Genomic DNA, 12,039 nt, shown 5'->3' on the forward strand with positions numbered 1-12,039 from the left:
GTGGAAATTTCAGCTGAGTAGAATAAAAAATTAAGAGGATGAAATTTAATTAGGATTAAATATAAAGTACTACTTCAAACTACGTCTTGATGATGTCAAACCCCAAGACCCATATATTAAGAATGACATAAAACACTGGTTGGGTTCAGAGAAAAATGACAATTAAAATTACATGACAGAGACCATTACTTTAAAAATAGTTCAAGCAACTTGGTAAGCTCATCCTGGAAAAGAAATTTTGGGGAGGGGACGTGGTAACTCCCTGTAGTATATGAATGAACAAACTGTGGACGAGAAAGTAAACTTACTCTAGCAGAGCCGGAGAACTCAGTGAGAACAAACAGAAAGCTGTAGGGAGACCAATGGAGAACACTCAACCATGAGGATTTTCCAAAAATAGGATGGTCTGCCTAGTGAACAAGTGGTTCTCCATTACAGAAAGTAATCAAATGTGGGCCAGAGGATGCAGGAAGGAATACAGTAGAAGAAATGTCTACACTGGATTGGAGTGAGATGAATTCTACAATTCCTAAATTTCTGATAACTGCATTTCTCCAGGGATAAGATCAAAGAGACCAAAAGATCAAAGAACAAAAACTAAACAGGAAAACTTAGATGAAAGGGACAAAGAATTCTATACACACACTAGGCTAATCCTCCGCCTTGCGGCGCCTGCACACCGGGTTCTAGTCCCGGTCGGGGCACCGATCCTGTCCCGGTTGCCCCTCTTCCAGGCCAGCTCTCTGCTGTGGCCAGGGAGTGCAGTGGAGGATGGCCCAAGTGCTTGGGCCCTGCACCCCATGGGAGACCAGGATAAGCCCCCCTGGCTCCTGCCATCGGATCAGCGCGGTGCGCCGGCTGCAGCGCGCCAGCCACGGCGGCCATTGGAGGGTGAACCAATGGCAAAAGGAAGACCTTTCTCTCTGTCTCTGTCTCTCACTATCCACTCTGCCTGTCAAAAAAATTTAAAAATAAATAAATAAAAAATAAACAAAAAACAAAACAAAACAAAAAAAAGAATTCTATACACATAAAAATATAAAACTGGTTAGAAAAATGAAATAAATACAGAGGATATAAGAACTTGGAGGAATAATAAACATTGGAAACAGCCAGGTTTTTAGGAGACCATCAAAGGGCACAAAGGTTGGGAGATAAGGTTGGGAATTGGAAGCAAGGACCTCAGACCTTTTGGAGACAGGTAATCAGATCAAGGGCACAAGGTCAAGCCAGAAAACAATCAGCGGTGTCCCAACAGCTCCGGGCCATTCCACGTGGCCTCATTGGTACTACCAGCGAGAGAACAGCAGGCCACGCTCATTCAACATTTTCACTGACTGCACTTGCCAATGTATGTCTTTTTAAGATTTATTTTCTATTTATTTGAAAGAGTTGAGACAGAGAGAGAGGTCTTCCATCCACTGGTTCACTCCCCAGATGACCGCAACAGCCACAGCTGGGCCAATCCGAAGCCAGGAGCTTCTTCTGGGTCTCCCATGTGGGTTCAGGAGCCCAAGAACTTGGGCCATCTCCTGCTGCTCTCCCAGGCATACTAGTAGGGATCTGGATTGGAAGTGGAGCAGCCAGGACTTGAACCAGCATCTATATGGGATGCCAGCACTGCAGGCTGGGGCTTTAACCTGCTGTACCACAGCACCAGCCCCACTAATGTGGTGTCTTGATATCTCTTTGGACACCTGGGCAATTCTTCCAACACATTGGGGTCCATAAAGTGACACTTCAAGAACTATTATGGAGGGACTGGTGTTGTGGCTTAGTGGGTAAAGCTGCCACCTACAGCTCCAGCATTCCACATGGGTGCCAGTTTGAGTCCCTGTTGCTCCACTTCCAATCCAGCTCCCTGCTGATGCACCTGGGAGAGCAGCAGAGGATGGCCCAAGTGCTTGGGCCCCTGCACTGATGTGTGAGACCTGGAGGGAGCTCCTGGCTTCAGATTGGCCCAGCTCCAGCTGTTGAGGACATCTGGGGAGTAAAGCAGCAGATGGAAGACAGGTTAAGCGACTTTCCCAAGGTCCCCAAAACAGGAAGTAGTTACACCCCACAAACTCAGATTCCCAAACCCACTCTCTGTAAAATGCTACAGCTCTGGAGAGGGGTAGGTAGTGCGTTAGTGTGGTCCAGGCAGAGTATCTCATACACCACCATCAAGGTGCTAGCTGGGGGTGACCACTGCTCATGAATGTATCTAAGTTGTCAGAGATCATTCATTCATTTATTTAAAAGGGAGAGGGAAAGAGGAAGACAGGGAATGGGGTGGTGGGGAGGGAGAGAGGGAGGGAGGGAAGAGAAAGAAAGGGAGAGAGAGAGAGAGAGAGATCCTATCAGCTGGCTCACTGCTCAAATGACCACAACAGCCAGGGCTGAGATGAAGCTGAAACTGGGATCCCAGAACTCAGTCCAGGTCTCCCACATGGGTGGCAGGAGCCCAATGACTTGAGCCATCACTGCTGTCTCCCAGGGAGTTGACGTGGAGAGCTAGGGGCAGCTATGAACCCAGGCGCCCCGACGTGCAATGTGGGCATCTTGACTGATAGAAGCCTGCCCTGCCGATGAGTTGTGGAGCGTGACAAGGACATAACCACTGGAGTTGATAGTATGTAATATTTATCGACTGCCGTGAGCCTACCATGAGCTGAGTACTGTGTTTTTTGTTTTTTTTTTTTTTTTTTTTTTTAAACAGGCAGAGTGGACAGTGAGAGGGAGAGACAGAGAGAAAGGTCTTCCTTTGCCATTGGTTCACCCCCCAATGGCCGCCACGGCTGGCGCACCGCGCTGATCCGAAGGCAGGAGCCAGGTGCTTCTCCTGGTCTCCCATGGGGTGCAGGGCCCAAGCACTTGGGCCATCCTCCACTGCACTCCCGGACCACAGCAGAGAGCTGGACTGGAAGAGGAGCAGCCGGGACAGAATCCGGCACCCTGACTGGGACTAGAACCCGGGGTGCCGGTGCTGCAGGTGGAGGATTAGCCTAGTGAGCCGTGGCACGGGGCTGAGTACTTTTACATCTGTGATTTCATTTTACATTTCCAACAACCTTACCTGTGAGATCCTATTATTATCATTGCTGCTTTTCAGATGAGGGAATTAAGGCTCAAAAAGTTGAAGTCACCCATGAGCCCAGTGAAGCCAAGTCTATCCAACCCCAGAGCTTATATCCTTATTATTGCACTGCCTTTCTTAGGGCAAGACAGGAAGATGGCGTTGAGGTCACGGTGGGAGACCAGCTGAAGAAGAGCTGAGTAGAGGCAAAAGGACCATGGAATGGAAGGGTAGTGAGTCCAGGAAGAAGTGTTCCTCAGGTTGAACTGGGGGGTGTTCCACACAGATGGACAAGGGTGCTTCAACATGCTCATGGAGGGGCCAGTGCTGTGGCATAGCAGGTAAAGCCACCCCCTGCAGTGCTGTCATCCCACAAAGGCACCTGTTTGAGACCTGGCTGCTCCACTTCCACTGCAGCTCCCTGCCATGGCCTGGGAAAGCAGTAGAAGATGGCCCACATGCTTGGGCCCCTGCAGCTGCATGGGAGACCTGGAAGAAGCTGCTGGCTTTGGATCAGCCCAGCTCTGGCCATTGCAGCCATGTGGGGAGTGAACCAGCAGATGGAAAACCTCTCTCTGCCTCTGCCTCTCTGTAACTCTGCTTTTCAAATAAATTTTTTTAAAAGTTCATGGAAAATAGAATTCAGAAAGAAGTTTATCTTGGATTTTTGAAAACCATGTGTAGTGTGTTCAGAACTAGCATTTCCCATGCACTTTTTGAAGATTCCACGGTGTAAGCTTAAGATGCATGCAAGTTAATGCACGAATTCGATACTCTGGTGAAACAAAGTTGTAGAAACAAAGAGTGGAGCTGTATACAAAGGAGGCAGAGGCATGGCTGGACACTTAGACAAAGGAAAGAGGGCAGCGAAACACCCGAGAGTCCCAGATGTGGCCCCGAGGGACCAGCAAGTTTTCCACACCCGCTCAGCGTTTTCGGAAGTCAGCGAGTCCAGGCTGTGCAGCACCTGTGCGCACTTACTTCATCTGGTACAAGTTGTTGGTGCCTCTGTGGTCAATGTCATGGCAGAACGCCGCCGCGAGCATGGCAAAGGCTTCAAGATCCGTGAAGTACTTCTTGAGTCTTCCTGTCTACAAGACACGGGTACACAGTGACTTACTTCCTTGAACTAACAGACTTCCGTACCAAATGCCGCCATGCCTACCTGCCATGGGGAAGGGGTCCCGGCCCATTTTTACTGTGATTCTGGTCTAACTTCCTGGGCAATGCCAAAACCTAGCAAGTGGCTGAATTTTGCTTCAAGAAGGTTCAGTACAGGAAGGTGTGAATGATAATCCAGCCAGGTGCCTACAGATACCAGATTCCCTGGAATCCTCTGCAGGGGGGCTTGTGGGCTCATGCCCATGAACTCCAAGATTACTTATCTCCAGTGATGGCTCCTACCCATTTCTAATCATGTTCAAGTAGAAGACCACAGGTGTTCAATGATTTGTAGCACTCTGCACCTACCATCAGCAAGGTGAACATAGTCTGCCCTACGTTGAACCCGTGTCTCCAGTTGTGGTAGGTGACAGCGCGGTACCCCTTCCTCACTGTGTACATCCACCTGGTGAGGACCTGCTCCCGGGAGAGGACAACACCATTCAGACTCTGAGCAGAATTCCAAAGGTCAGACGGTCTAGTGACAATCTTATCGAAAAAGATGCGTTGGTCTTGTTTACAGGGGTTAAGCTGTTGTATTTACAAGGTTAATAATAATTTAAAATCTAAACTGAAGTTGATCTTTTGAACCACAGAAAACAGCAGCAAACTACGGCAACAGAATCGCTCCGTATTTTAAACAAAACACCCTCTGACCTCTACGGGGACTTTGAATTTTTCCACCACGTTGATTTCAAAAAACAGCCGTATTCCACACTTAATCAATCCATGTTCCGTGATGGGGAAGTCACTGAACCGGAATTCGTATAGTTCCACCTCCTTCGGGTCTGGCAAGTCCTCCTTCTGTTGAAATAAGGACAATTGTTTCGGGTTAAATCTGTATATCCAACATTGTGTTTAAAGCCACATTACAAGAAAAGAATACCACGCACAGCCCACTGAGCCATTACGTGCAAGGCAGCTTGCATCAGCTGGTCTCCCAACCTACATAGCTGAGGCCGAGCAAGATTTAAAAGCTTCCTAAGTAATGGGATTCCATTTCACATCCAACTCTAGCAGCTGATTTCTTTCTATGGTGCAAAATCCAATGCGTAGTTATGGAAGCCTTACGCATTTTTCATTACTCCCCTTTTTTCCTTTTCAAGAAATATGCAAATGCCAGGCAATTGCTGAATTCAATTCTCTTTTCCTTCCATGCTCAGTAATGGTTTCCACTAAACTGAGCTCCACAGCTCTCAAAGCTTTTGTTTGCTGCCAGACAGAACCTGTAGTGTTGTCCCAGGAAGGTGTGCCGTAAATGTTCATTGAACGAATGAATGAAAGACTGCCCCCAGATAATTCACTTAGCTACAACTCATTCGTAGCTAAGAGTACGTGAGAAAAGGAAACAAAACATGAACCAGGCACATGGGCATTGGCATGACTTGGGGAAGGAAAATGCGGATCTTGCCCTCAAGGAAATTCATTTATTGAAACAGTTTGAAAATCCAGGCCAAGAGAGTGTGGAACCATCAGTCAGCACGACACGGAGTGCTTTGTGCTGGGGAGACACTGAACACCCCAGGCAGGGGGAAGGGAGGCGAGACTCTGCAGAACAAGCCCTCAGCCGAGCTGGTGGGAAAGGGAGCCAGTCCTGTGAGGGGAGAGCCAGCCTCGGGACCAGGGAACCAGCGCAGGCTCTGTGGTCTACCAGATGGTCCTGCAGGTGCCTCAGCCCCTGGGTATTCACCCTGGACTGGGCTGACAAGGGACAGGCGGGTCACTGCCTTCCTTCCGTAAATCTACCATTTCCCAGGGGAGACATTCATACTCTGTTCATACATATTTCACACCAAATGATGTGCGCTCCTTTTAAGCAAAATGCTGGCTCCTAGCCTCCCACCTCTGGGTCCGGGCTGGCCTCTCGCACTCTTGCCCTCCCCCCACTGGGCACTGGGGCTGCCAGCACCCTTCTGTTCCTCCTGGTCACTGCTGCCACCCTCCAACTGCTCACTTTGGCAGAGATGGTTTTAGGTTTTCCTGCAAAGCAATGCCTCGGTGTTGGGTTCTGGGTAGAGGCATAGCTATACCTGAAAAAGCCTCAGTATTCTCATCCATGAAACGAGACAATAACATTAGTGTCTTTTTCATTTTAATTAAGAAGAATCCCAATTTTACTTACCCTTGTCAAAAAATCTGTGGCCTGTAGGAGCTCCTCACAACCCCCTTTCTCTCCTTCCTCCATTTCTTCCAGGGCCACCTAGGCCCTCAGCTTCCCCCTGACCTCCAGATTTTCTGCCCAGGTAGATCCCTCTTTTTAATTCATTCATTCATTCTTCATTCATTCCCAAATATTTTTGGTGTGTGAACACGCCCTGGGGATTTGGACCAAGCACTGGGTGAAGCAGATGTGGTTACCGCCTCTCTTGCATCTCTAAAATCTCAGGAGGCTGAGACCTGTGGGGCGAAGGTGCCCAGTGCAGCTGGTCTCCCCGCGGGAGGGGCTCTGTCCCGCGGTTCTCAGTGTTCTGGGGGCTGAGCCATGAAGCTGTTTTGAATGCCCCGCATGTGTAGTCACCATAGGTGCTTCGCAGCAGGAAGTGAGGTAAGACATTCCCAGGAGGACGACTCTCAGGCCCCCTGGGCAGCACAGGTGAGCTGATCCAATCACCCTCTGCTACAGAAACCACAGGTTCTACAGAGCCAAAGCTTTTAAGTCTGTGATGCACCCAGACTGAGACAAGTAAAAGGTTCCTACTGACTTGCTAAGTAGGAACTCTGGCCTCCCAGGGCCGACTTAGCTGACGGCTGATGGCACAGAGGAAGCTGCTGCCCCTCGCCTGGCTCCACAGTGTCCCCACTCCAGGCTTCCTGCCTCCAGCCCAGCAGGCTCCATCTGCTCCCCAGGGAGCACGAGTGTCTGATCAGGTGACGTTTCAAGCCCCAGCATGCCAGGCTGGCCTTGTCCTGCCTCCCAGCAGCTTGGCCCTGCTGCTCACTAGACGCCACAGTCACACTCCCAGCCACTTTGGTCTCCTAAGATCCGTCATCGATCCATCGGTCTGTCCCCTCTCTGTCTCTCGCGCCTCCACATCTTGGTCTGCTCCATTCCCTTTCCCAGCCATCGCAAGGTCCTGTCATTGACTTCTGGCTGGGCAACAACCCCTGCTCTCCCCTCAACCCGGCTGTGACGACATCAGCCTCTGTGGGTCAGCTCAGGCCCTTGGCCTTCCTGAACCCTGGGAGCTCACGCTTTGGGAACAAGCATTGCTTGTATTTAGTCTCCCTAATACACAGAGAGCTTCTTGAACCAGAAAAGAACCCCACTGCTCTTTTACCCTCAGCACATGGCACCATTCTTTGAGCATCTATAACGCTGTATGGATGAAAACAACCGGATGCAGGCTTCGCAAATGAAGCACGTCCCTTAGAAGATCCTCTCCAGATATTCTACGGTTGGGCGAATGCTGGCCACAGTGCGTCTGTGAGTGGCCAGGAATGTCCTAGAGAGCAGGAGGAAGGTGGGGTAGTGCCCACCCCCCACTTTGCCGGAGTCACAGCACTGCTACCCCTGCTCTTTCCAGCACAGAGACACTAAACTGTCATCACACCTCAAGGCCTTCACTGAACCCAAAATTAATATGCACTCCTAGAGAAAAAACCAGAACGAATAGAAATGGTCAAATCCTTATGGAGCTGAGAAATGATCGGTCATTTTGGATAACTCCTCTGAATTATATGTTGGCTTGTTCAAGTTCCCAAGTTTTATGCATCAATGACTTGGGATTAGCCCAGGATGGATTTTACATTCAACATAGGCTACTTTTATTATTTTTTTTGGGGGGGGAGGGGTGGTAGCTCAACTGATTCTTTGCCCTCTTCCTGCTTCTCCAACACGAGACCCTTCCTCCTCTAAACAGTGATCTAGAAGATGCCTAGCATCCTGGATGTCAACTAGTTCTGTTTTACAAGACGGCACTGAGGGTGAGTGAGGGCCTGGGATGAGGGCCTAGTGCTGAGGTCGAGCCAAGGAAAGGGGGAGGGGCAGGAGAGCCTCAGGTGACCCAGAAACATGGACGGTGGCAACTGAGAAATCCACACGGAGTCAATGGCCAGTGGTATAAGGCTGCCCATAAAAGGGGCAGGTGAGCCGAACAATCTAGCTTAGTTTTGCTAAGAACACGTGTGTCACAGTTTGGAAAGGGGCAATGGAGAGTGGAATAACGCAGTGAGGGAAGGAATTAAATGTGACATTTCAGTTTCAATCAGACAGAATTCAAGCCTCTCAATCTCCTGGGAGATTTACAGGCTCAAAGAGTCACACTCTACACATACAAATAAGGACCCCAGGCAAAACTAAGAGCATCCCTGACCAAACACAAAAGCAACACTTCATCTGCCAGAAGAAAACCTAATTTTCTTTCCAGAAATATAATAGCACTCAAAGCCTCTACTAGTTTTACCACAATTTCTGGTTTTTAATTAAAATTATGAAGCGTATTTTAAAATAGGATCCCATGACTGAAAAGCCAAGAGTAAAAGTAGACAGCAGGACCAGAGCTAGAGGTAACTCAGGTATCGAGAGGAATACATAAATTACGGTAGATAATTTTTTAAAAAATCAAGCAAAAGATAGTCAAATTAGATCACATGATAGAAAGTGTCAACACAGAGTTGGAACTTGAAGACTCAAATGCACATTCTAGAACAGAGAACAACCACCTCGGACACTGAATTTAGTGAGTGGGTTTAGCAGTCGATTGGACACAACAAGACAGAAGAAGGTGACTTCAGCCAGGAATCCAGCAGCCCAACAGCAGATGGCTGTGCCCAGGACAGTCTGGGTCCACTATAACCCTGTCCCACCCTCCGGGCAATGCACACTGTTAGAATAAACAGGGCCTGCAGTCCTGGTGCACAACAGTCAGGGGCTTAGCTGTGCACTGGACTGGAGGAGACAAAGGTAGGAAAGCAGGGAACCTGGAGATGACCCTTCAGAAGGAATCTCCTTCCCTATCATCCTTGAAAAGTATCAGCAAAGAGGAAACAACATTCTTTAATAAACGAGGATGCACATCCTAACATACAGAGGTTCTATCCAAAGGGCGTTAAGGGGAGAAGAAAAACACTTACCAAAATCTTGATAAGTTGTTTCTCCTCACAGTCTTCAATTGCATCTTTATTCAACTTTTCCTTAAATTTCTGCAACAGACAAGCAACTGAGGTATGAGACTCCTGTCAAGGAGGTGTCTACCTGATTTCTCCACTACTAAAATCAGTTAAACTATATGTGTATTTAAAATATGCTGTAATAAATTCCATGGCAACGATGCACACTGGATAGGAGGAGACCTTTAGAAACTAGTTGTGAAAAGCCTGACCTAAGAAATAATCTGATGCAGTTGATTTCCCCATCCTCCCAAAAGATAACAGCAGCTGCCTTTGAAAAAGAGGAAGAGGAAGAAAAAGGAGGAGAGTGTGGGTTGTTTGTGTGTAGGCAAGAAAGAAAGGGAAAAATGAGTGGCCTCCATCTGGTTTTCAATAGTTGATAGCAATTTCCTCTTATTCCCCCCACACCTTCTCGTTTTTAATACCTCAAAACTTCCTTTTAAAAAAAAAAATTATTTGAAAGGCAGAGTTACTGAGAGAGAAGGAAGGAGGAAGAAGGGGAGGGGGAGGGAGGGAGAAAGAAAGAATCTTCCATCTGCTGGTTCACACCCCCAATGGCCATAATAGCCAGGGTTGAACAAGGGCAAACCCAGGAGCTTTATCCCGGTCTACCACATGAGTGCCAGGGCTCAAGCACTTGGGCCATCTTCTACTGCTTTCCCAGGCCATAGCAGAGAGCTGGATGGGAAGTGGAGCAGCCGGGTCTTGAACCGGCGCCCATATGGGATGCTGGCACTTCCGGCCAGGGTGTTAACCCACTGTGCCACAGCGCCAGCCCCGCTCTCCCACAATTCTATGATCTCTATAGCAAGAACAACTATCAGGTGATTGCTTGTTCAAGAAAGATGAGAGACACATGGAGTGCCCCAAACTCACAGCTTGGAACCAAGTCGAACCTGGCCAACCCACAAATGCATGAGCGAGAAGAGATCCTCATGCCTGCATACCACTGAGATATAGGACTGTTGTTACACGACATTACATGACAACAGCTGACTGAGCCACCTCCTTTCCGGGACACCTATGTTTACTTGAATTGAGATGTCCCTACTTCAGCCTCTGCAGACGCCGGTGCTGTTTCTGACAAACTGCGCTTCCAACCAAGCGGCCTGGGCATCCAGTAAGAGCATGTGGGCCCCCAGGGTCCTCGTGCAGCCCCTCCTCCCTCACTCCCTACCGTTGTCAGAACCCTGGGTGATTAGGCAACCTCCAGCAGCTGTGATCTGACAGCACAAGACTGAATTCTCTGCTTACCAAAATAGACTCAATTTCCTCCAGAGTGGCCTTGGTGTGGTTCATGAGCATTTCCTGAGCGATGTCCTTTCTGTTTTCTAGCTTATTCATTTTCTCATAGGTGTCAGTATTTAAAAGAGACCATCCAAGAAATTGTGTGAGAGTCTAGAAGGTAGAAAGGCTCATTCAGCTTCTCTAAGGTTAAAGGAAAGCTGACGCAGAGGCAGCACCGCGTGCTTTCCTATCAACCCTTCTCCCCTCCACCGTCTTTCAATCAAAAAAACAAAACAAAACAAAACAAAAAACCCATAGTATTAGTCAACCCCGAACAATAAAAACTGGCAAAGCCCTTGCATCACCAAGTGTATCATGCACCCCAAATACATTGTTCGTGGAGAGGAATTACAAACACGAGTAGAATAAGGCAGGACCTAAAAATTAGACAAAGGACTGGGGACAAGAATGAGAGGGAATAGAAGCGCAGAGAGAGAGAGAGAGAGAGAGAGAAACCTTCTTCCCTGTTTTCCTTGCATTATAAAGAATTTTGATTAAGCCAGAATCATAGATTTTTTTTTTTTTTGACAGAGTGGACAGTGAGAGAGAGAGACAGAGAGAAAGGTCTTCCTTTGCCGTTGGTTCACCCTCCAATGGTCGCCGTGGCTGGTGCACTGCGGCCGGCGCACCGCGCTGATCCGAGGGCAGGAGCCAGGTGCTTCTCCTGGTCTCCCATGGGGTGCAGGGCCCAAGCACTTGGGCCATCCTCCACTGCACTCCCTGGCCACAGCAGAGAGCTGGCCTGGAAGAGGGGCAACCGGGACAGGATCGGTGCCCTGACCGGGACTAGAACCCGGTGTGCCAGCGCTGCTAGGCGGAGGATTAGCCTATTGAGCCGCGGCGCCGGCCAGAATCATAGATTTTTGTAGAACATGTTGCTGTTGACAGAAATCAGGAAATGGAAGAAATGACACAGTAAACTGATTGCAAGTCATGTCGTAACTGCCTTCAGATGCAGTTCTAGAATAAACAATTACGCATCCTCTGTTATGTCACAAATTTCACCTGCCTCCATCGCTTGGTTGCTGTGCTTACCTCCGTAATGTGTTCATCATGCTCATCAAAAGGTTTTCCATCCTTCCTGTTGTAAAATGTTGCCACTCCCACGATGTCTTCCTTCTTGTTGACAATGGGCAGGGACAAGACGTTTTTAATGACCCAACCCGTCTCATCCACAGGTCCTTTCTAGGGACAATAAGGGAACAGAAGTTATTTTTGCAAACTTCTTGAAACTCTTTTAGATTCATAGGATGTCATAAAAGAAATGTCCACAGAAGTCTCATACACCCATGACCCACTTGTCCCCAGTGGCAACACCTTGTGTAACTACAATACAATATGCCAGCAAGGAAGTACACGTTGAACAACCCACAGAGCAGATTTGGGTTTCACCAAACTGACATGCACTTATTTTTACACACGTG

At 48.4% G+C, this 12,039-nt stretch overlaps 1 protein-coding gene across 1 annotated transcript in view; it reads right to left on the reverse strand.

Annotated features, from left to right (window-relative positions):
- The window catches only part of PDE6C (phosphodiesterase 6C), a 52,565-nt gene that overhangs the window by 17,512 nt on the left and 23,014 nt on the right, over positions 1-12,039 (reverse strand). Inside the window, exons 9-14 of the mRNA XM_062215278.1 lie at positions 11,651-11,800; positions 10,583-10,726; positions 9,293-9,361; positions 4,877-5,023; positions 4,529-4,636; positions 4,040-4,149 (exon numbers count right to left, since the gene is read on the reverse strand). Coding sequence (XP_062071262.1) covers positions 4,040-4,149; positions 4,529-4,636; positions 4,877-5,023; positions 9,293-9,361; positions 10,583-10,726; positions 11,651-11,800 — 728 coding nt within the window. The remainder of the gene's footprint in view (positions 1-4,039; positions 4,150-4,528; positions 4,637-4,876; positions 5,024-9,292; positions 9,362-10,582; positions 10,727-11,650; positions 11,801-12,039) is intronic.

This window comes from Lepus europaeus, chromosome 17 (assembly GCF_033115175.1).
Source record: "Lepus europaeus isolate LE1 chromosome 17, mLepTim1.pri, whole genome shotgun sequence".
NCBI lineage: Eukaryota > Metazoa > Chordata > Mammalia > Lagomorpha > Leporidae > Lepus > Lepus europaeus.